General features: G+C 41.7%; 1 protein-coding gene across 1 annotated transcript in view; it reads right to left on the bottom strand.

The window, feature by feature from the left end:
• The window catches only part of FKBP9 (FKBP prolyl isomerase 9), a 38608-nt gene that overhangs the window by 6319 nt on the left and 7188 nt on the right, over nucleotides 1-25101 (bottom strand). The window contains exons 2-7 of the mRNA XM_006201876.3: nucleotides 19943-20088; nucleotides 19204-19393; nucleotides 18813-18958; nucleotides 16149-16338; nucleotides 11759-11904; nucleotides 3378-3564 (exon numbers count right to left, since the gene is read on the bottom strand). Coding sequence (XP_006201938.2) covers nucleotides 3378-3564; nucleotides 11759-11904; nucleotides 16149-16338; nucleotides 18813-18958; nucleotides 19204-19393; nucleotides 19943-20088 — 1005 coding nt within the window. The remainder of the gene's footprint in view (nucleotides 1-3377; nucleotides 3565-11758; nucleotides 11905-16148; nucleotides 16339-18812; nucleotides 18959-19203; nucleotides 19394-19942; nucleotides 20089-25101) is intronic.

Genomic DNA, 25101 nt, shown 5'->3' on the forward strand with positions numbered 1-25101 from the left:
TTTTCTCTTAAGTTTCAATGTTCTAGGTGGAAATTTTCATGAGAATTTTAAAAAATATATAACTAAGATCCTGGGTTTTGGATTCAGCAAGACCTGGGTTTGAATCCTGGTTCTGCCACTTAATTTGACCCTAGGAAATAATTTCTCAGTTTCCTCATGCATAAAATGGAGATAACAGTTATTACACAGAATATCCTAAATAGTAAATAACGTATTATGCCTGGCACAGCAGAGAGCAAGGATAAAGAGCTCAATGAAAGGACGGTCTTCAGGGTGTAAAGTGCTTGTGTCTGTAATAGTCTATGACTCCAGAAAAATAAGTGAGAGTTTCATTTGGGCCACGGTTTTAACGATCCTTGATGCCCAAGGTCCTCGGGAATCTAGATAAATAAAAGTTGGCTCAGTCACCTCAGTCACTATCGGAAGTAAATCTATTTCCAGGGGGGGTTGGTATAGCTCAGTGGTAGAACACATGCTTAGCACACACGAGGTCCTGGGTTCAGTCCGCAGTACCTCCATTAAAATAAATAAATACATAAATAAATCTAAAAACAGAAAAGAGTAGAAAAGAAAGTAAATCTATTTCCAAATCTATGGTATTCCTATCACTTCCTAAAGGCAAACAGTGGGAATGTTCTTCAATGTCCAGGAAGGAAAGCCTCCCGGATATCTTAGAGCCCCCTTGATGCCCACCACCAGGTGGTGACAACACAACACGAAGGGACTGCTCCTTTGGTCACATCCCATTTCAGGCTGCCGGCCTCCCCTGGGGGCAGGGCTGCTGCCTCCCTCCCTCCTCAAGCTGGTTCTCTGGAGCCGGCAAACCAAAACAGGGTTTGCATTTGCCGTACCTGGGACGAAGCCGAAACAAGGCCACTTCTAGCACAGGACGTCCTCTGTCCTTCCCCCGACACAATCCCTCCTTTGTCAGTAGCACAGAGGCACCCTCTCATGCCTTTTCCAGGGACCACTGGGGAACTTCCCGTGGGACTACTAGGTTTCCAAGTCTTACAGAATATCCAAGAACTCATTTAGTTAGCGAATAACAAATGTTTCTTCTCCACTGAGGCCAGTTTCAACACACATTAAGAAAATCCTCCAAGCAAGCAATTTGTTTTCATGTGTCATCTCCAAAAACCCCACTAATTCTTTTTCTTCAAGTCATCCTTTTGTTTTTATTTTGCTGGGTTTTCTCTCAGACATTCTCCTCATTCCTTCTGTGCAGTCCCGGCTTCCCATCCGTCACAAGCTTCCTGCTTCCTGCTTCCTGCAGCAGGCAGCCCTCCCTGGCTCTCTGCCCACGTTCCCCTCTACCCTCTCCACTGCGGATTCTCCTAGCCCTGATGAACAATCGACCACAGCAGCTCCTGCCTCCTTGTTTATAGGGCCCACGTTGGGGCTGGGGTGGGACCAGGACCCCTCTTCCAGAAGGGGCTCCTCTCCCACACGCAGGTAAGCAGACACCTGCCACACTCCTCACTGTCCCATTATTCTGAAGCTTCCACCCAGAAGAGACCAGCAGGGATGCTTGGACACTGCTCTTCTGTGTCAATTTACACGTAACGTACTGTACAGCACAGGGAACTATATTCAGTTTCTCCTAATAAGCTATAATGGAAAAGAATCTGAAAATATATGTGTATATAAATGTAACATAGCCATGACTCATAGGCACAAAAAACAAACTATGGTTAAACATAACGCAAATGACTCTCAGGGTTCAGAATGGAATCTCTGACAACAAGAAGGAGCATCACATGGCTGCCGGATGCTCTGTAAGAATGTTGTACATCCACCAAACACACACAGAAGCAGGAAGACTGATTCTACCCACCCTGCATGAGAAGCATATCCTGAACCCACCAGAAAAGGAATTCCTTTGTTCACTTCCCACCCCTTTTCTCTTCCCAAGGCCCTAAGAGCACCAGACAAGAACACAAACGTTGGCCAGAGCAATGCCCGCCACCCATCAGCCTTACAGGCTCTTCTAATCCTGTAGACCATTTCCCCACGCATAAGCTCACTTGCTTCCCAGCAACTATATTCACGCTTCTTCCCTGCTGTCCCCCAAAGGCTTCTAATCATCAGTGCGAGCTTTGTTGTAGGCCAGGTCCCTGTAAATCTGGGACCCAGAGACCAGTGCATATTTAATTGATTCACATTTTAACATCTCTTTCTTTGGGATATGTCTCACGATGGACAGCATGTCATTATTTGGGGGCAGCATTCTTACTTTCTTGAGATACATAAAATGACACTTCTAACAAGCAACACATTTTAGATCTGATGAAATACACTAAATGTGTTAGTGTCCAGAACCTCATAGCACCAGAGAGAATGCTCTGAAGAGTGTGTCCCTCATGTGCTCTCTCCATGCCTGGCTTTCCCTCTGTCACCTGAACCTAGAATGCGGAGGGATGGGTGGGAGAGGGAGAAGACCCTCCCGATCTAGAATAAATGCAGTAGCACATTTTTACTTATATGAAGTCCTTCCTTCTTCCCAAGACTAAACTTAGGAATCTAAGTCAGGTTCAGTGCAAAAATGGATGTACTTATATGGAGACATAAATGCTGAAAATGTTTCTTTCCCAAAGAAGAGAATAGTGCACTAATTTATAGGTATCTCTGGAGATTCAGATATATAAGCAAAGCTCCTTTTATCTGCATAATACTAGCATACACTGTTGATACCCAGCAATATATTTTCAGATTCATCTCAATTAACATTTACAAAATACTCCCTTTGTGCTGTGTTTTGGGCTAGATGTAAGGAATAATATGGGGAAACATGTTAAGCGGCTAAGGTGTTCACACCAGCAACAGTGATGGAAACAAAAATAACTAAAAGGCAGGGACTACATAAAGCATATGAGACTACAGAAGTGGGAGCAGTTGATTCTCTCTAGGAATTAAGCAAAGGTTTTGAGAAAAGGGAAGGCATTTAAGCAAGGGCAGAAGGTAGCCAGAAGGAAGGGTGTAAGCAGTGCACATCCTTCACCAGCGCACATGGCTCCCTGGGAGGCGGGAGACGGGCCTCAGCAGATGAGAGTGGTGAGGCAGAATGGAGCTGACAAGAAAGCCTGATGTCCCAGACTCTGGAGTTTGCATTTTATCTGTGGGTTAATTTTTAAAGACAGGATTGATAGGACGAGACCTGTTTTTCAGAAAAATAATTTCACAGGTGCAGGATGAGACCATTCATAGGGAACTCTCAGAACAGTGCACCAGAACAGTGATGTACGCTTGAGATATGCACTGTGAAAGGCATGGAGGTAAAAGCTCTAAACCGGTATCTGTTGAAGAGAGAAGGAGGATAGTGGGAACACACAACTGTTATCTGCCAGGAGCGCTCCCCACTGACCCCGGGCTGCCCTTACGTGGAATCCAGCAGGGTCCCATCCAGAAGAGAAGCGTTGTAGTGATACTTGAGGTAATCTCCCTTCTTACTCAGCACTGAGCAGTCGGGGGGCTTGTAGTGGGAGGTGATGCTGATAGAGTCTGAAGGGTTGTGGAAGTCAATCACGTGGATGTCAAACACCAGCACGGCAGAGCCAGGGATGTTCCCTAAAGGGCAGATGCAGGAAATTAGAATGAATCCTTTAAGCAGCAGCACAGGTGCCTCCCCAGTATCACCAGGTATTCCTCACAGACCTCCAGTGAGGAACATGGGGACCCAGCTTTGAAATCCTGGGGAATACTGGGAGAATGAAGCTGGAAAGGCTGTTAGAAGGAACTTAACCCAAATATTATAGATGGCAAAACTGAGGCACAGATTTGTCCAGGTTCGGCAGTCAGTGAGGAGAAGAGTTTGGATTAAAATTCAAGGCGCTGTACTATCACCCCATGGAATGGTTAAACCTGAAGGATTTATGGCTAACCTCATCACAGATGAGAAAAATAAAGCTCAGCCAAATTAAGGCTTGCCCTGCTCCTACTAGAAGTACGAGGGGAGATAAGAAAATCAGCTGTAGAATGAAAATCACTTCAGTGCTCAAGAGACACTTCACAGGGGAAACACCTAGCCACAATTGGCTCATATATTATACCTAACACTTTATCAAGTGCTTTTACAGCAGGAGGGTATAGTTCAGTGGTAAAGCATGTGCTTCGCATGCACAAGGCCCTGGGTTCAATCCCTGTACCTCCATCAAAACAAACAAGCAAATAAATAAACCTAATTACCGCCCCCCCCTTAAAAACAAAACTAAACTAAACAAAGACCCACCTCCTAATACTATCATCCTTGGGGGTTAGGGTTGAAAAAAACAAAATGCTTTTTACAACACATCCTGTTTGTTCTACACAAAATTTTTATACTTCTCATTTCTATCATCTTCACTTTTGAAAACATTATCCCACACCTGAATGATGTTTAAGAAATATTTTTCACATACATTCTCTCATTAAATCCCTGCAGCAAACTTGAAGGGTTAATATTACCATAAATCCAGGATTAACAGATGTTCCATGAATTTAATGACAGCATCTCTGGGGACAGGAGGTATCAGTTGTTAAATACACTCCCTGATCATTTCAGAGAAGTTTAAATGTAAAAATTTTGTTAACAGTATTACTTAGACTCAAGGATGTATAATATTTTCATTAGTATTTTACAGACAAGAAAATCAACTCAGATACAAGACAACACAACTATAGACAGAATTCAGATGGAGATACGGGAACATCAACAGCCCCTCCCCTGCCCCTACCCTCCAACTCCCACTACTCACCACCCCCACCAAGTACTTCTCTGTTTCTTCTGCTCTCTCTTTAACACACGTAATGGATGGGTACTTATTAACCAGGCACTCTTCTAAGTGCTTGAGATGTATACGTTTACTTAATTCTCATTATAATCCTATACGCCCAACCTACAGATAAGGAAACTGAGGCACAGACTTTGATGCCCACCCACAGTTAGAGGTAGTAATTAGAGAAGCGTTTACAACAGAACACAGATGTGTGATATTCACTAGTGATGGGGAGTTGCTGATGTGGGTGGTGACAGGGTGCAGGACTGTTCCCACAGAAATCAGGTATTGCAAACTGCCATAGCAGGGTGCTCAGAATCAGGGCCAAGGGCAGCTCCGTGTGGGAAACCAGCACATGCTAACAGGGTGAGTGGCTGTGGAGTCAGATCAGTGGTTTCCCAACCTTGGCTGCCCATTAAAATCAACGGGAAATGAACCTTGAAAACATTATGCTCAGTGAAAGAAACCAGACACAGAAGGACAAATATTGCTTTCACTTGTATGAGGCACCTGGAATATTCCTAGAGACACAAAGAAGAATGGTGGTTAGGAGGGGCCGGGGGAGAAGGTGGCGGGGAGTTGTTGTTTAATGGGTACAGAGTTTCTGTCGGAGATGATGGGATGAAGGAGATGATGGAAGTTCCGGGTACAGACAGTGGTGATGGTTATACAACACTGTGAATATATTTAATAACACTGAACCGTAAACTTAAGAAGGGTTAAAATGGTAAATATGTACATTTTACCACAATAAAACAATTAATGTAATACACCATATTCACAGAATAAAATAAAAAATCATAATCATCTAAAAAATATCAACTGGGAGCATTAAAAATGAAATCAATGCCTGGGCCCCGCTCTGAGATTCAGATGTAGCTCGTCCAATGCAGTGACCTTCTCTGAGCCTTGGGCGCTATCATAGCATGTCCTGGAGAACCGGTGAAAATACAAAGGGCCAGGCCCTTTCCAGCTCAGCGAGCCTGGTTCCACGGTCTTTCAGCTCTCCAGGTGATTCTGTGATACACACCAACATGTGAGAACCACTGGGGTACAGTGGCACCAGGCATTGTATTTTTTAAAGGGGGCAGCCAAGTTTAAGGAACACCATGCTAAATGGTCTATAAAGGAGATTTAGGAGCCCCCATCTCAATGAAGAGGACCATGTGCCCCCATGGGCAGCCTGTGGGTGTGACATAGTGAATTGTGGAAAAGAAAGATGCATCTTGAACAGCTCCATTAATCTCTCTGAAGAAAACATGTGGATAGAGTGCAGAAAGGCACACAGACCTGGCAGCATTTGGCCAATGCAAACTTAACCCCCTCTTGCCAACTGTATGATCAGGCCACTCAGGATGGCTGTTCTCTTGCTCTCTGTACATCCCCTGCTCAACCAGCCCCTGCTTCACTCACAGGACTATCTAATCTCTTAATCATAGGCCTTAATCAGTAACTGCCTACATGCTTGCCTTCTGCCCCAGCCGCTGGTTTCCCTGGCAACTGAGGAACCAACCTGACGTCAGTTCCCACTATAAATGGTAGCCCATGTCTCCCCCAAGAGGAGTGAAGATTCCTGCCCTGTCATCTGCCATACACAATGGGGTGTCGCTCCAGGACCTTTTGCTTCAGACTTGTAAGATCCCTGCCCCGTTGCTATCTCTGGGCTCTTTCTTTGGTCTTGAGGTTGGGCAACTACAAGGCTTGCAGGCTGGTGGGGTGCAGCCCAGCACCAACTAAGGAATGTTGCCTGCCACCAGGATCTACAAGAATTCAGTCATTAGCCACTGCAGTCACTGACCGACACCCTAGAAAGAATTCAGGATGGAGATCAGGAATAGGGCACTCTGGCTCTGGGAAAACTGGCAGAACAGGGCCCCAGATAGTCAGACATTTTCAGGAGAAAATTTTATGAACCCCGATTCTTGCATCTTCTCATGCTTAGAAAAGCACTAAAATCAGTAACTGCGATACCTGTTCCCCGTGACTAGCAGTAACCTTCTACCGAGATGTGTGCTTTATTGCATGGACCCCTTCAGAACCACACATATACTGATCTCCCTCCTTACCCCTCTGGAGTAGTTCCTCAGAGCGATCTGAGAGTCTGTATCCTGGGCCTCAGTAAGTCCTCAGATAAAACTGAACTCACAGCTCCCACACTGTGTGTTTCGTGTGTGTGTTTGTTTTTTCAGTCGACATCCTCAAAGGCACATTCATGGGCAGGCCTTTCTCAGGGCAAAAAAGAACATGTCCCAGAACTACCCTTCCCTGAGCTCTGAGGTCAGCTTATCTAGCGCTTTCCTGGTAACTAACCCAGGCCTAAGTATTCCAATCAGTGGAGAGGTCAACCACACCCTGTCAAGTAGGTATTCAATGTTCTGGTTCTGTGTCAACTCCTAGCAAGTTAGCGTGAGTCAGTCCACCAGATGCCTGGCTAAGGCAGAATGCACATGGACTGAGGCGTCAACAAGAATGTAAGCTCCGTGTGGGCTGGGAGTTTTGTTTGTCTTTTTCTCTTCTGATTCCCCAACACCCACAGCACTGCCTGATCCTAAAGGCCCTCAATAAATCTTTGGGTAGATGGGGTTGTTGGACCTGTGAAAAATCAATACCAAACCCTGAGCCATAAGGTCCCACCTGCCCCAGGCAGCCAGCACCCCTGCCACCCTCATTCCCTCTATCCTGCTCTGCCTTCTTCAAAGAACCTATAATACAAATGCTGATCAGTGTTGGGGGGGATTTGTCACCCCAAAAATGTCTCTTTGGCATGTGAATTTTAAAATGTTTTATTATTAGTGTCTTTTTAATGGAGGTACTGGGGATTGAACTCAGGACCTCATGCATGCTAAGCACATGCTTTTACCACTGAACTGTACCCTCCCCCTCCATGTGAATTATTTTGAGCCCAAAACAATCAAGGCCCAAAAGACTCAAAAGGAAAAAAAAAAAGTCTTCTCACTTCCTGCCTAACAGCCTAAAGAGTGTAGGGAGAGAACCTGTTCCAGGAAGGGAGTCGTCACCACAGATAACCACAGTAGGAACTAGGTGCTTAGACAGGAAGGAACCTAGCAAAGTCTGTTTGATAAAATTTCTCTCTGTGTCCCATTGTCGCTGCAGGGCCCAGCAAACATTTGTTTACCAAACACTTGCTTTTCAATATCCATGTCAATCATCTTCCTCTCCTTTAAAATCCCAGAACACTACCCTCAATATCCTCTTTCGTCTTTAGCTAACGGTGGTATTTGAGGTGAGGGCTTCAGACATTTTGGTGAGTCACTGTTTTCCTGGGTCTCTCCCACATATACGTGTCATCAAGGTTCGATTTCCTCCTGTTGATCTGTCTCACTTCAATTTAATTATTAGACCAGCCAGAAGAACCTAGGAGGGCGAGGGGAAATTATCTTCCTCCCCAAAACAAGCAAAGAGGTGAAAAGAATCCAACATTTCATGATGGCCCTGACACCAGCCTTCTCTGATAAACTCTTAACCAATGCGGAAGCAGTCATCAGTTTTCCCCACTAGGATGCCTCCTCAAGAAGAGACACCGATGGCAAAAAAATAAAGGCCGCTGGTCCGCGGGGCCAGAAGGAACCAGCTCCTGGCACTGGGGGTTTCCTCTGAGAGCCCTGGGACTTCTGGCTGGAGTTCTCAGTTCTCCTTATATGGGTATCGACAACTCACTGCCTAATGGAAACCCCTTCTTCCCTTCTGCCTGTGACACAGGCGGCTAGAGCCCTGGTCCAATTCCAGCTCCATCACTGATTAGCTGCTGTGGCCTTGAGCAAATGACTCAAACTCTCTGGGCCTCATTATCTTAACTAAGACTTGTTTCAAGTCTGAATTAACTCAAATGAGAGAAGTAAGGGAGGAGCCAGGATATACAGGAGTTTCTGCAAAAAAAAAAAAAACAACCCAGGGCCTAAGAACATCAAAAGATTACTGCTAATTACAGAAAAACCAGATATCTCAAGTTAATGAATATAGTACTTTTCTTTGTATGGAAAAATACAAGAGTCTGGACTCACTGAAATCATTGCTTTGATATGCTCCTTAGCTATATAGAGCCAACGTCCTCCATCCTGAATCCCCACAGGGAGCAGGGAGGGTGGGGGTGGGGCAGCTGCAGGGGCTGAGGGCTTGATGGCCACAATGTCCTTCATTTCCTGACGACATTCTTTGTTCACACTTTCCTAAAAGAATACTTAAAAGGTAATTTGGAAGTTGGAGAACAAAAAGCTATTGAGGAAGTGATGCTTCCACAGCCCTGCAGCAGAATTCATTCTCCACCTCAGGGCTGCAAACATATCCAAGCACTCCAAGTTCAGGGCTGACCCTTCTGAACAAAGCAGACAGAAAGAGCCAGAGCCCTGGCCAAAGGCTTTCCCCTCCCCTCCCCCAACCCTGCAAGAGAAAATGGCTGCAACAAAACAAGATGCTGACGCAGCCGCAGAACCCATGCAGAGCCCAGCATTTCATTCCTTCCACAAATACTCACTGAATGCTTAATATGTGCCTGGCCCTGTAGCATGTGGTGAGGAGGCCACAAACTTCCTCTGTGTCTTCACACCCTTCTTAGGTCAGTCCTTCAGGTCAGTATTAGGTCCTATGCAAACCTCACCAAGAGGCTGGGGCACTGGCTAATCAAGAGGACAGAGGCAGACTCCACCCAAGAGCACCTGGTGTTACCTGCCACGGTGCCCCTTCCCCCCATGGCAACAAATGATTCAGGATGAAGCAGCCTCATGCCGAGAAAATTTATGAGACTTTGGATGCTTCCCACAGCCTTGTATAATTCTTTGCAGAACTCTGTCTCATACTTGATGGAAAGCCAAAAGGAGAAAAATAATATAAGCAAATGTTTCCCATCAATATATTCTTTTTAGGGAAAGGAAGAATTGGTCCTGAGGGCATAATGAAGCATGAATACTCAGAAAGTATTTGTCTATTCCTGTATTTGACTAGAAGTATAAATTTACATAATACAAAACAACAGAGCATCAAGACACTGTAGACACAGGGGACATGAAGCAAGGCCTGTTATCTCAAGATCTTAAACTGAGATTTGTTGTGGCTTTCTAAATCAGAAATTTAAGTCAAGGAGAAAAAAATATTTCTCCGTGGTACACCCTAGTTTCCGACCAACCTGATGTTGCTTAGATCCTTTAAAGAAACCCTACTGGAGTGGAGTTCAGTGGTAGAGCACATGCTTAGCATGTACGATGTCCTGGGTTCAATTCCCAGTACCTCCATTTAAAAGGGGAAAAAACCCTGCTGGGAAATCCATATGACATAGCAGTAGAAGTCAGAAGTAGGTTAACAAAGTGAATGTATACTGCCAGCCAGGCCAGCCAGAATCCCATCAGCAAAAAAAAAAAAAAAACAAAAAGACCCAAAATCAAAATAAACACTGCATCAACTGTTCCTAAATAAGTTACAAAAAATGGTATATGAGGAAAAAACATAATTAAGAAAGAAAATACGGTTTGGAATGCTATGCAACCATTAAAATTCTATGCAACCTGTTGGCATAAAACATTGTTCACAACAAATTAGGTAAAGCGAAATTACAAAGTAATATGTATGGATGATCCCATTTTTGTTAGTGTTTATTAGTGTAGGTGGATGTGTATTTCCTTTTACCTATGTAGATTCACATATACTCAAAACCATAAAAGCATATTCACTCCATGGTTGTTACCAGTTTCCTGCTGCTATAATAAATTACCACAAACTTGGTGGCTTAAAGCAACATAAATTTATTCTTGTAACTCTGGAGTCAAAGGTCTAAATTCAAGGTATTGGCAGGGATGTATTTCTTTGGGAGGTTTCAGGGGAAAATCGGTTTCAGGGGGAAATCTGTTTCCTTGCCTTTTCCAGCTTCTCAGGGCCACCCTCATTCCTTGACTTGTGGCCCCTTCCTCCATCTTCTAAGTCAGCAGTTTAGCATTTTCTCCTCTCTGGACTCCTGCTTCCCTCTTACAAAGATCCTTGTAAGTACATCAAGGCCACCGGATGATCCAGGATACTCTCCCCATCTCAAGATCCTTACCTGAAACTCATCTGCAAAGTCCCTTTTACCATGTCAGGTAACATACTCACAGGTTCTGGGGATTATGACATTGACATCTTTTGGGGCCACTATGCCACCTCCCACATTAACAATGCTCATACCTGGGTGGTGAGATTATTGTGGTGGTGGTTGTTTATCTCTATTCTCTTTTTCTGAGTTAACATATATTAATTATGTAATTTTTAAAAAGGAGTTTGCTGCTGTTCGGGTGACAAAAATGTTCTAAAACCGGATTAGGGTGGTACTTGCATAACTCACTACATTTACTAAAAGTCACTGGATTGTACACTTAAATGGGTGAATTTTATGGTATACACAAAATACCTCAAGTTATTAAAAAACAAAAACCGAGATCTAATGCACAGTATAGTGAATATAAACAACAGAATTGTACTATAATCATCAAACTTGCCAAAAGACTAGATCTCAACTATTCCAGCCACTAAAAAGAAATAATTATGTAACGTGATAGAGGTGCTAATTATCACTACAGTGGCAATCATTACAATATAAAAATGTGTCAAAATAACATGAACACTTTAAATCTACACAATGTTGCATGTCAGATATACTCAATAAAAGCAAAAAGAGAAAAGGGGAGGTTGCCATTTACTTTCAAATGGCTCAATAGAGGAAAAAAACGTAATATAGAGAGAGAAAATAAAGATGTTAACAAATGGCGAATATGAGTGGAGTTCACTGTACAGTTCTTTCAACTTTTGTGTAGGTTTTAAATATTCCAAAAGGAAAAGGGAAATGGGCAGGGGGAATGAGGAGAAACGACAGAGCATCTCTAGAAACTAGAGTTATTTGATCATTCAAGTCTGAAGCTGGCCTTTAGCTTCTACGCTTTGGCTCTCCAGAGGCCCCGGTTCCAAGCATCCTGGACGTACCCAGAGAAGGCTGCTCGTTTCACCTTAGGACGGTAGCCAGCGCTTACCTCTTCCTTCCTCGCCATACCCCAGGTGAGGGGGGACCACAATCCTCCGCTTTTCTCCAATGCAAACGCCAAGTAAACCTTCATCCATCCCGGCAATCACGTAGCCCCGCCCAATGTACGTGTCAAAGGTGCGGTTCCGCGAATAGCTGCGAAACAAGAAAAGATGCTGGTCACGAGAGCCGTCAGAACAGCTGCATAGTCGGTATCATGAGGCAAGAGCGCAGGGGCCTCCAGATCTCGGAATAGGCTGAACCCTAGAATCTGAGTAAAATCCAAGAAACATGCTCCTCTGAAATGGTGAACAAGGATCCATACACAGCCTCGGAGATGCAGCCTGCAGAAGCCTCCCAGAAACCAGCCCTCCAGTCCTCTAGTTTGGTCACGTTATGAATGAAATGCGGGTTACAACAAGCAATCATGAAAAAACGTAACTAATATAAATCAGACTGAACGTTCCATGACCATGTCAAGTTAATGAAGAAAGTGTCCAAAGGGCCCTTATCAGAAACTAAGAATTCCTCTGTTATCTCTTGTAAAGAAAGTGTTTTATTTAGAAAGAAGTTTTAGTGTCTTCTATTACTCTAAAATAAAATTTCACTAAAAATAGAATTGCCATAAGATCCAGCAATCCCATTCCTGGGCATGTATCCAGAGAAAACTATAAATCAAAAAGATTCATGCACCTTCATGTTCCTAGCAGCTCTATTTACAATAACCAAGGCATGGAAGCAAACTGAATGTCCATTGACAGATGACTGGATAAAGAAGATGTGGTGTACACACACACATATGCGCGCGCGCGCGCGCGCACACACACACACACACACACACAATGGAATACTACTTGGCCATAAAAAATGAATGAAATAATGCCATTTGCAGCAACATGGATGGACCTAGAGATTATCATACTGAGAGACAGACAAGAGAAAGACAAATATCATATGATGATATCATTTATATGTAAAATCTAAAATATGACACAAATGAACTTATTTACAAGACAGAAGCCAACTCATAGACATAGAAAACAAACTTATGGTTACCAAAGGGGAAAGGGGAAAGGGGGTAAGGAAGGGATAAACTAGGAGTTCAGGATTAGCAGATACAAACTACTATATATAAAATAGATAAACAACAATGTCCTACTGTGTAATAAACCACAGTGGAAAAGAATGTGAAATATATATATATATATATGTATATATATACACACACATATATATATAACTGAATCACTCTGCTGTACACCAGAAACTAATAAACATTGTAAATCAACTATACTTCAATAAAAATTTTTTTAAATAATAAAGTTTCAAATTAAAGCAAAAAAAAAAAAACCAAACCTAAGAATTTCTCTAAAGAGGAGAATATCTGTATATATAAGACACGAATATTTGTATTGGCAGAAAAGTAGCATATATACTGAGAGCAATTTAACTCTGCAGCCTCCACCAGAGCCTGGATAAATTTGCTGTGCGGCAATCCCTGCTCACCAGGCCACCTCCTGGTGGGTACCTGGGTTTCCCAAGTGCCTCTGGCTGGAGGTCCAAGCACTCCACTCAGTGGAAAGAGCCAGCCTCTGTATAATTTGCCAGTTGAGTCTAATTACTATGAATTTGGAGAGAACAGGAATACATTTCCCAAAGCCTGATGATTTCAGAATACAATAATAAAACTTCATATGCCACATCTACTACCAAACTCTGAATCACAGTGATCTGCACCCCTTATCCATCCCCACTTGGAGCAGATGTGGCAAAAAGCTTGTCCTGAAAGAGCCAGTCAGTTCCGCCATCACCTCATCCGATACAGCCCAAGGATGACTGCCTCAGAGAAGATGGCCAACAGTGGGGGGCCAGGGAGAAGAAAAGGCAGAGCAGTGAGAGGCTGTCTCTTCTCAACACCCCTCAGAGACCACAAAGCCAAGGGGCGTGAAGAAATGATAGTAACAAAGGATTCTCCACCCAATAAGCAGATTATCTACAGAATTATCTGCATTTCATTGTATGTGTGTGGAAGACCTATGAAATTCATTACACTGGTTCCCTGTAAACAGGGGAACTGGGTGACTGAGGGACAAGGATAGGAGAAAAATTCTTCATTGTATATTCGTTTATACTTTTAGAATTTTGAGCCATGTCAATGTATCACTTAGTAGGGAAAAACGATGTTTAGAAAGAAAAAGAATACTCTCTATCATACAAATTTAAAAGCTGCAATAGCTAGAGGAGTGATACTGGGGCAGGAATGGCTAGATCACTGGAAAAGGATAAAAATTCTAGACAAAGTATATAATAAATATCAGATTTTAGATGAGTGAGGAAAAGACAGTTGCTCAATAAAGGGTATTGGAAAAACTTAGCTAACCGTCTGGAAAAAAATAGTTAGATCCTTACTGTCATGCTGAACACCACAATAAATTCCAGATGGAATGAAGATTTAAACATGAAAGTATTTATAAGCATGGAGGGAGCCTGTGGGAGGTTTTTAATATTTACTATGGGAGGTGAGGAGGGAAGGGGTACATTGTATTAAATATCTTTGCATTGTTTCACTTATACAATAAGAACATAATACTTTTAAAATAAAAATCCTAATAGAGAATTTTTTTTCTTTTTCTTGTGTGTAGGGGGAAGGGGGAATGTAAGGTTTATTTATTTATTTATTTAGTGGAAGTACTGGGAATTGAACCCAGGACCTCCTGCATGCTAAGCATGTGCTCTACCACTGAGCTATTACCCTCCCCCCCACAACATATTCTAATGCCTATTTTGTTTTAATTTTGAACAATGTGATGATTGAATTTTCCCCCCCAAAAATATCTCAGATGAAAAATTTAAAAGAAAAGATTCTAGGAGTAGGAAAAATGAATTATTCAAAGAAAATAAAATTTAAAAATTCTTCTGGGACAGAAGGGATAACTCAGTGGTAGAGTGTGTGCTTAATACGCACGAGGTCCTGGGTTCAATTCCCAGTACCGCCATTAAAAAGATACTAATAAAATAAATAAATAAACCTAATTATCTCCGCCCACAAAAAAATTTTTTTTAATTCTTCTGTAATGTTTCTGGATAGCTAAATAAACGAGAAGCCTTACCTCAGAGAGGCAGGTAGATTGCTATCACTACTTGTTCGCTCTACAGGAAGCTAAAGGAATGCCTTCCAAACAACCCATGCCACTTGAATGAGCAACACCGACCAAATGCTTGCTGCCAGCTCATGACTGCCAGCTAAGCCCGATAAACAAAACAAAACTTTGAGTAACAGCAGGTTTAGTAATTAGCCTCTGCAGCCTCAGGATGGGAGCTGAATTCACCCAACCAATCCCTGCAGCAGATAAGCCTTTAAGGTTTGCAAAGTGCTTTCATCTACTTCATCTCTTTAATCTCACCATCTCTTTCAGAGAGGTGCTACTCAGCCATAGAAACTAATAAAATAATGCCACTTGCAGCAACATGGATGGGCCTGGAGATTGTCATTCTAAGTGAAATCAGCCAGAAAGAGAAAGAAAAATACCATATGATATCACTTACATGTGGGAAAAAAAGGACACAAATAAACTTATTAGCAAAACAGAAACAGACTCACAGAAAACAAAACTTAGTTATCAGGGGGGAAAGAGAGTGGGAAGGGATAAATTGGGAGTTCAAGGTTTGCAGATACTAACTACTATATATAAAATAGATAAACAACACGTTCATACTGTATAGCACAGGGAGCTATACTCAATATCTTATAGTAACTTATGGTGAAAAAGAATATGAAAACTAATATATATATGTGTTCATGTATGACTGAAGCATTGTGCTGTACACCAGAAATCGACACAACATTGTAAACTGACTATACTTTCATTAAACACACACACACACATACACACAAGAATGTATTTCAGTGAACTGGGGGAAAAAAAAACAAAAAAAAGAGAGAGAGGTGCTACCAACAGGGGAAAAAACTGAAGCTCAGGGAGTTTAAACGCTGTCCAAAGTCACACCAATAGTGCACGACACACAGGGACTGAAACCCAGGTCTCCTGGCACCAAGCCTGTTCTTTTCCCATCCTACTGCCTGGACCTCCCTCCTGGTCATTCCCATCTTGGACCCCACTGTTGGGTTTATACTTGGATAGCAGAGCACAGTATAGAGAGATGGTGGGAGTCTGGGGTGAGCCTCCTGCTTTCCTGCAGACCCATCTCCCACAGGCTTCAAGGAGACTGTTATAATAGCCTCTGAAGGAATTCAGTATCAGGAAATAGAAACCTGTATTGGAGATGAAAACACTAACTCCAAATTGGCACTAACAGAGTATGCAAATCATGGTCCAGCCAGCAGTAAACTATATTTAATAAGATGTTCCGGTGAGTGAAGGCTCCTGTGGTTTCCTTACCTGGAATCAAACAGTGTGCCATCCAGAAGCGTGCCATTGTAATGATACCTGAGAAAGTCCCCGCTTTGACTTCGTCGTTCACAGTTTTCAGGCACTACCTTATTCTCGATGGAGATGCTGTCCTTGGGGTTATGGAGGTCCAATAATGCAACATCAAACACCAGAGATGCCTGTCCAGGAATGTCTTTCCCTAGAGAATGAAGAAAGATGAGGAAATCAGGACAAAAGATTTAGGAAGTATTTTAACTACAACTTAACACCCACTGCGTCAGTGTCACACATTTCTTAAAGTTTTCAAGCCAAGGAAACAAATATTTTTCCATGTCTTGGGTGGTCTCCCATGACGTCTAACCATGCTGTGTCACCATGGTGTCCAACCATGGGCTGGCGGGTATAATCTGAGGCCCGACTTTCTCAGAAAAAGGAGCAAACCAATATTAATGACATGAGAGACTACTGTGACCACATATTCTATGTTTGTGCTGGCAAGGCTCAATGTACAAACTCAAATACATATCTCTGTGGGCTTCTGTTGTGTACAGATGCAAATCACAGACATTTAAAGGCACAAATTCCAAAATTCAGACCAAGTTCTAGAGAACATTCCACAGACTTGTTCTTTGGAACTCACAGCCAATTTTTTAAAGAGGCAAAAATTCAATCCTTTAAGTGCATCTAAAACAAGCTATAAGTAAAACTAAAGTTAGCTGAAATAAGAAAGAAAAAATGGCACCCACAATCCAAAATGTAAATATTCTTCAAATCATTCCTCACTGCAGGATGGTGCTGCTTCCCTTGGATGTTCCTAACAGTGAGGATTTACTGAATGTCTGCAACACAATGATCCACATGAAGAGATTACTGGGCACTAGCTCCTTCCTGTAAAGATCAACGTCAACCAATTGTAGTAGCTCTAAATCCAGTACTCTGGGATAAAAGGAAGTTACCTGGCAAACCACCCACCTCAACACTCTTACTTGCCATTTGTTACGTCATGCAAAGGAGTAGGCCTGGGCATGCCAAGCCTGTGCTCCTTCAGCTGGCTCTCCGGCAGAGCCCACCCCTGTTTCCTTCCCCTCCAAGGAGTGGTGAAATCTGCTGAATGTGGGCTGCTGAGTCAGCCTCTGGAATGCCAGATGTGTTTAATTTCTGAAATGCAGGTATGGGTGTGGAAGGGCGTGGGAGGGTGTGCAATAATCTGTTTCTGTACTTTTCTGTATCTTTTAATTGAATAGAAAACAGAAAGCTTTAAAAGTAACCCCAGGCTTTAAAATTTTCCAACATTATCATGTACTACTTGAATATTTGCTTTTGTTTTATAACAACTTGACTGAGATGTAATTTCCAATTCACTATAGAATTCACCGATTTAAATTTAAACCTGGATAACTGAGCACAGTATCAAAGTGCAAAGCATTTAAAAATAACCTGTTTAAATATTTAAATTATTAGTTACTTATTTTAAATAAATAATATTCCTCACATCAGGCTAGGCATCTAGTTTTATTTGGTATGTTGTATGCATGTGGATGACAACACAAGGATTTGGGAGCCAAGAGGCTTCCACTAGCCAGGGACGAGACCGTTTGAGTACCAACAAGAATATTAACACATCTTGGGGATGGGAGAATTAAGATACATTTACGGCAGTTGTTTTCAAGCTTTATTTTTCTTTTAGCAGACTTTTAAAGAAACAGTCTGCAGATCCAAGTAATAAAAGTGGAGGTGGACTGGAGAGAAGGCTGAGCCCCATCTGGTCAGACTCCCCTCTCCTGCTCCGTAGACCTAGAGCCAGGGAGCATAGCTTGGAAAACATTATCATTATTATGAGGGAGTTATGAAACGTTGGGTACCACTGTCAGTTAAATTCTTAAATAGCATCACATTTTCATTTCTATTCTTAACTACATGTATCTGTTCAAATGCCTGGAGGTCTCATTGTCGTGTCAGCCTGTCAGTATGGTTAAATGTGCCTGGAATTCAAACATGAGTAGCTGAGAAATTTTATTCACCAGCCAATGTTCTGTCTGCCCTCACAGTAAAACTACAAATTGGACACTAATGTATTTTCTAAAATTATGCTTTACATTTATCTACACAGAGCTAATGTCACAGGTAAAACCCATCAAGGAGTTACAAATCAGTGAAAAAATGACAATTCTGGCAGCACATGCTACATTTCTACTTAGATGTCTACAAACTTTAGACTGTCTAGTTCAAATCTCATTTCACAGATGGGAAAACAGAGGCTGGAGAGGTGGTGCCCAAGGTTACAGCTTACAAGGCAGTGGTCGACAGCTTTCTTAAGAACACCAATGACCACGAATAAGTGGAGATTTCTGCAACTGAATCATCAGACAGCAGGTAACCTAGACTAGCACTGTCTAACAGAAATGCTCTGTACCTGCACTGACCAGTAGAGTAGCCCTCAGTAATGTGTAGTTCTTAAGCACATGAACTTGGCAGTATGACCAAAGTACAGAATTTAAGATTTTATTTAATTTTAATTTTAATGTAAATAGCCATATGTAAGTAGTGGCTACCATATTGGACAGTGCAAGTCTAGACCAAAGGGTCTAGTGGGTTTCATGTGATGAGTTAAATTTACCACTGCAGTAGAAATAAGGACAGATGAGAGTGGTTCGAAGAATGAGAAGGACTTACCATCTCCATCTTCTCCATAGGCTAGAAAAGGAGGTATGGTGATGATGCGCTTTTCTCCCACACACATCCCCAGCAGCCCTTTATCCATTCCAGGAATCAGCCAGCCAATCCCTACGTATGTGTCATATGTTTTCATGCGATTGTGACTGCAAACCAAAGAGAAAAGGGATAAGTTCCGTACTAACTCATCCTTCAAAAGGTTTTGTTACTCAGACCTCAGCTGACCAATAAACCCATACCTATCCCTGGAGGAAAGGCATGTATGGATCTTTGCTCCCAATCACAGAACAGTTGGGAAGAGTCCCCTTTCTGGTTTCTCCATGGGCATAAAAACCGGATGAGAAGGAACCAAGGGCATTTCACTGATGCTACCACAAATCGCAGTACCTACCTCGAATCAAACAGAGTTCCATCCAAGAATGTTCCGTTGTAGTGGTACCTTACAAAATCCGACACCTGGATGGTCCGAGGGCAACTGGGGGGTTTGAAATAAGTGTGAATCTGAACCTGATCTTCCGAATTCCAAATATCCATCAGAAGAACATCAAAATGAAGCACTGAATTTGGGGGGATCACACCAGCTAGAAATTAAAGAGAGTTCACACTGAAAAGCTGCTGTCTTTCAGGCCAAACACCTAGGATGCTGCCAAAGTGAATGAAAGCCAAAAGGGCTCAAGGGGATACATACAATTCTAAAATGAGGAGAGGAGGGTATAGCTCATGCTTAGCATGCATGAGGTCCTGGGTTCAATCCCCACTACTTCCTCTAAGAATAAATAAATACTAAATAAACCTAATTACCTCCCCCCACCAAAAAATAAATAAATAAACTTTACTTAAAAAAAAATTCCAAAACTCCTCCTTTCTTCCAAATGAAATTGAAAGGACAGAGAAAGAACAAAATTTTCCTGTCAATACAGGTTAACATTCAATACATCTGTGTTAGTAAGACTTCTTTCATATCTAGAAGAAATAAACCTAAGATGAAATTTTAGCTGTGTGTGTGTTCACTGCTTCTCATTTTCTCCAACCTAAAGCTTCCAAAGACTCTCCAGTCTGCCTGTAAAGAGCCTGCAAAATATTCTGCTGGTTTCAGCAGATGTGTTTAGAAACACAAAACAAATACTTACAAACTCCTTCACTTCCATAGGCGAGGTTTGGGGGGATCTTCACAAAACGCCTCTCGTTTACACACATTCCGACCAGAGCTTGGTCCATCCCTGCGATCAGTTGTCCTTTTCCCACAAACACGTTGAAAGTGGAGTCTCTGTCATAGCTAAAGACCCAAAAGGCAGGGAGAGAGAAGGAAAAGTATAAATAACCATTCCCTTAGTGAAACCAACCTGTAAAAATGCACCCATGGACAGAGTGAGGTCACTGCAAAGCTAAAAGGCCACAGAGAAGTTACAGATACAGGAATTATCTCCACCAGACAGTACTTGCAGGGTTGGAAATTTTTTAATTACCTTGAATAATATGGCCAGCAAATCTAGTAGATAAGAATTGGCATAACTCTGTCTAGAAAAAAAAAAACATGTTAAGTTTGTTGTGAACTAGCTACTAATTTTTCCATTGAAAAATAGTTTACTCCAGTGGGGAGGGTATAGCTCAGTGGTAAAGCGTGTGCTTAACATGTATGAGGTCCTGGGTTCAAGCTCCAGTACCTCTATTAAAAATAAATAAACTTAATTACTGACTCCCAAAAAATTTGATTTTAAAAAAAGGAAAAAAAAATAATAAAAAATTTTTAAAGGAGAAGACATGTCTCACCATTGGTTAGCAAAAATCAAATTAAAATTTATTTTTTAAAAAAACAGTTTACTCCATTTCTATGTGATTGGTACCTAACAGCAACATCATGGATACTAAGGTGCAAATTAACACTAATTTTCTGTTCTTTTAAGTCAATAAGTTAAACAAAAGGCAACATGTTGTGGCTTCTCGAAGAGCACAAACTCTCAATCTCAGTTTCCTTCACTGCAAAATGGGAGTGATAATAATAGCCATACCAAGATCCGTATGATATAACAATGTGAAAAATGCTCTGAAAACCCAAGGGTTATGCCAGTATTACTATATGTAACTACTGCAGGTAATAGAAAGTCTGATGTGATCTTAAATTACTAATACATGTGTTTTAAAGGCTGACTGGTGATGGCCTTAAGTAGTAAGATAAACAATAGAATCAAGCTCTCATCCTCTTCAATGTCAAATTTAGCAATAAACAAGGGGATGCCTATTAGGAGACTCTGCTAGGTGCTTTGGGGAATATAAAAGAAGTCCAAGCAGAAACTTTGCCTGCAAATACCTTATAAACTGGCAGAGACACCCACAGAGTTTCAGAAACTGTTTAAGAATGAAAACAACTACAGAGTTTGGTTTATAATAATGAAAAACACTGGAAATAACTTAGAAATTTAGTTATTCAGAACTATGCCACTGATTGCCATATAAGGCAAGGACACAAAATGTTCTGTGGCCACTTAACAGATTTCCGTTACGGGGATGTACTGGATAGCATTACTACTACATTACTATAGTTAATGATACTGTATAGTGACTATAGTTAGTGGTGACTGTAGTTAATAATACTATAATGCATATTCGAAGTTGCTAAGAAAGTACATCTTTTTTGAGCTTTCTTTATTTTTTCTCATTTTTTAAATTGAAGTATAGTCTGTTTACAGTGTTGCATCAATTTCTGATGTACAGCATAATGTTTCAGTCATACATATACATACATACATGCCTTTTCATATTCTTTTCCATTATAGGTTACCAAAAGATACTGAGTATAGTTCCTTGTGCTATATAGTAGAAATTTGTTGTTTATCTATTCTATATGTAGTAGTTAGGATCTGCAAATCTCGAACTCCCAATTTATCCTTTCCCACCCCCCTTTCCTCTTAGTAACCATAAGTTTATTTTCTATGTCTGTGAGTCTGTTTCTGTTTTGTAAATAAGTTCATTTGTGTCTTTTTTTTTCAGATTCCACATATAAGTGATATCATATGGTATTTTTCTTTCTCTTTCTGGCTACTTCACTTACAATGACAATCTCCAGATCCATCCATGTTGCTGCAAATGGCATTATTTTATTCTTTTTTATGGCTGAGTAGTATTCCTGTGTGTGTGTGTGTGTGTGTGTGTGTGTGTGTGTGTGTGTACCACAGCTTCTTTGTCTAGTCATCTGCCAATGGACATTTAGGTTGCTTCCATGTCTTGGCTATTGTAAACAGTGCTACTATGAACATTGGGATGCAGGTATCTTTTTGAATTAGAGTTTTCTCTGGATATATGCCAGCAGTGGAATTGCTGGATCATATGCTAAGTCTATTTTTAGTTTTTTGAAGACTCTCCATACTGTTTTCCATAGTGGCTGCATCAAACTACATTTCCACCAACAACGTAGGAGGGTTCCCCGTTCTCCATACCCACTCCAGCATTTATTGTGTGTGGACTTCAAAAGTAGATCCTAAAAGTCGTCATCACGAGAAAAAAAATTTTGTAACTATGCGTGGTGATGGATGTTAACTAGACTTATTGCGGTGATCATTTTACAATATGTACAAATATCAAATCATTATGTTATAAACCTGAAACTAATATAATGATATGTCAATTATACCTCAATAAAATTTTTTTTTAAGATTTCTATTCATTTGTACAGAAGGATATACACGTTAAGAGAAAAGTGCAGGTTACAGAGCCACAGTCTAAAATAATCCCACTTTGAATTTACAAATGTAGATGCATTTGAAAGTCCACAAGGTGACATATGAAAGTATTATCAGTGGTAAACTATGGGTAGGAGATATCAGGTGACATAATTTGTCCTCTCTTTAATTATCTCTCTTTTTTCATTTGCTTGTTTTTTGGGGAGTAGGTAACTAGGTTTATTTATTTATGTGTGTGTGTATATATATTATATATATATATATATATATATATATATATATATATATATATATATATGTATTTTTTTTTAATGGAGGTACTGGGGATTGAACCCAGGACATGAGCTCTACCACTGAGCTATAACCTCCTCCCCTATTTAATTCTCTCTTAATTTCAAAATGATCATGAAATACAGTCAGCTTTCTGTATCCTCAGGTTTTACTGCATGAATTCAACCAACTGGAAATTGAAAATATATTTTTTTAATTCCAGAAATTTCCATAAAGCAAAACTTGAATTTGCCAAGCACTGGCAACTATTTACACAGCATTTACATTGTATTAGGTATCAGAATTGATCTAGAGATTATTTAAAGTATATGGGAGTATGTGCCCCAGTTACATGCAAATACTACACCACTTCATATAAGGGACTTGATCTCCGAGGATTTTGGTATCGAGGGGGTCCTGGAACCCCCTACAGATACTGAGGGATGATTGTACTTGTGTAATGAAATATTAAGGGCTGTTGGAATTTACCTCTTTTGGATGTGCTGCCCTTCATTTGGTAAATTACTTCCATCTTTTCCTCATTTTCCCTCACAAACAGCTTGGGCGAGCAGCACAGTCCACCTCACCACCCATCAGGTGCCCCCTCCTTCCCCTTCTCCTCCTGGTTTTACAGTCCGTTGTATAGCCTTCCTTCTCCAAGGTCAGGGAACAGAAAGGAAGGGTCCAAGTTCAGGCCAACAAGCCAGAGGACAAAGGCACATGGTCAGCTTTGTGCCAAGTCGGCTCTATACCTCCACCCTCTATCTCTGGGGGACAACACCACCCGGGGAATGCCAGCTCTTCAGTCTCACTTGGCGGGGGCCTCACCACACCCTGAACCATCATCACCCTGGAGGGTTTACGTTAATAAAGGACCAGAACTCAAGGCTTCAAAGACTCCCCAGGCACAGAACATGTGCAAAGAGCAACAATGCACAGGCTGGAAACCACATATTAACTGTATTTTTCCTCCACAGAACCCAAATTTAATGAGAGTTTTTAATAATAACTACTACTTAGAGAACACTTTTTACGTGTCAGGCACAGGGAAACTTCAGCTTTTCTATATCCTACCTCATTCAATCTTCATACAACACTTTAAGGTGAGTGCTGCTACTCAGGCTCCTCGGAGGTGAAAAAATTTCCCAAGCTCACAAAGTTAGCCAAGTGGGGAAAAAAGCTAAAACCCAAGACTGTCTGACGCTTACCCTCCAGACACAAGGCCTCTCTAGATGGCACATAAACACTGTTGTGGCCTCACAGCATTAATTTCTTCATTTGATGACTGCCTAAGCAAACTGCTAAAAACAAGAAACTTTTCCCAAAGAAAACATATAATTTACGTACATGAGAAACTAACAATGCAAGACCAGCCTTGTCTACCCCTGAAAACTCTGGCAGTCTGGAAAAATAAAGTTGTTCTGAACAAGTCTGTGCTGATCAGTACAACGGGCCCAAGTTCCATGTGCAGTGTCCAGCCCACAGCTGGTCATCAAAATTATTTCTGCAAGGGCTGGGATTAGCATTTATTCAGCCTGTCCCAATATCTGGCTGATTTACACGCTTTGCAGACATCCCAGTAGAGGTCTTGCAGGAAACGGATGATACGCCCAAACTAGGCAGTTTCAGGAAATTTAATAGAGGGGCTGGGTACTAGGTGCAGAGAAACATTAAGGGACAATGCAGTACCTCTGGGGACGAGTAGAGGGTGCTGTTGTCACACCTGGGCCTGAAGGATCCGGGGACAGAGATGGAGGCTCAAAGTACCTGGCAGGAGCTAAGCTGGGACCTTTTGTCCAGGAACACAGCCTGTGTGATGATTCTATAGGCAGGGAGCCAGAGGAATAAGCTCCATCTCATTCTCCTCCCTCCCTCTGATCTCCTGCTGATGCCCCATTGGCTGAACCCAATCAGAGGCCACAATACAAGGGGGTCACAGATATAACCCATACCCTGCACATGTAGTCCATACAGGTCAAGCTCCGAGAACAAAAAGCCAGTGGAACAGGGGAACAGTGGACCTCGAAAGGCAAATGGAAATCATCCAGCACATCCAACACCCCTTTTCCTTTCCACCAGCGTATTCTTCACCTCTGCTCTTTCACAGCTAAAAAGAACCTTTGATTGCTGTTCCTGACACTTCAACTTTCCTCTGCCCCAAGAAGGGGATGGGAGGTGGCTGCAGCACCTTCCAGTCTCTTCAAGATGATCAGCCCAAGGTCCACTAAGACAGGAGACATCACGTAACACCCATCATATTCAACTCACTCAACTGCTACACACCACACAGGTTATCCTGTGCTTATTCCTCAGTTCCTCAGGCTAGTAACTACCCCTGTGGC

This window comes from Vicugna pacos, chromosome 7 (assembly GCF_048564905.1).
Source record: "Vicugna pacos chromosome 7, VicPac4, whole genome shotgun sequence".
Lineage (NCBI taxonomy): Eukaryota > Metazoa > Chordata > Mammalia > Artiodactyla > Camelidae > Vicugna > Vicugna pacos.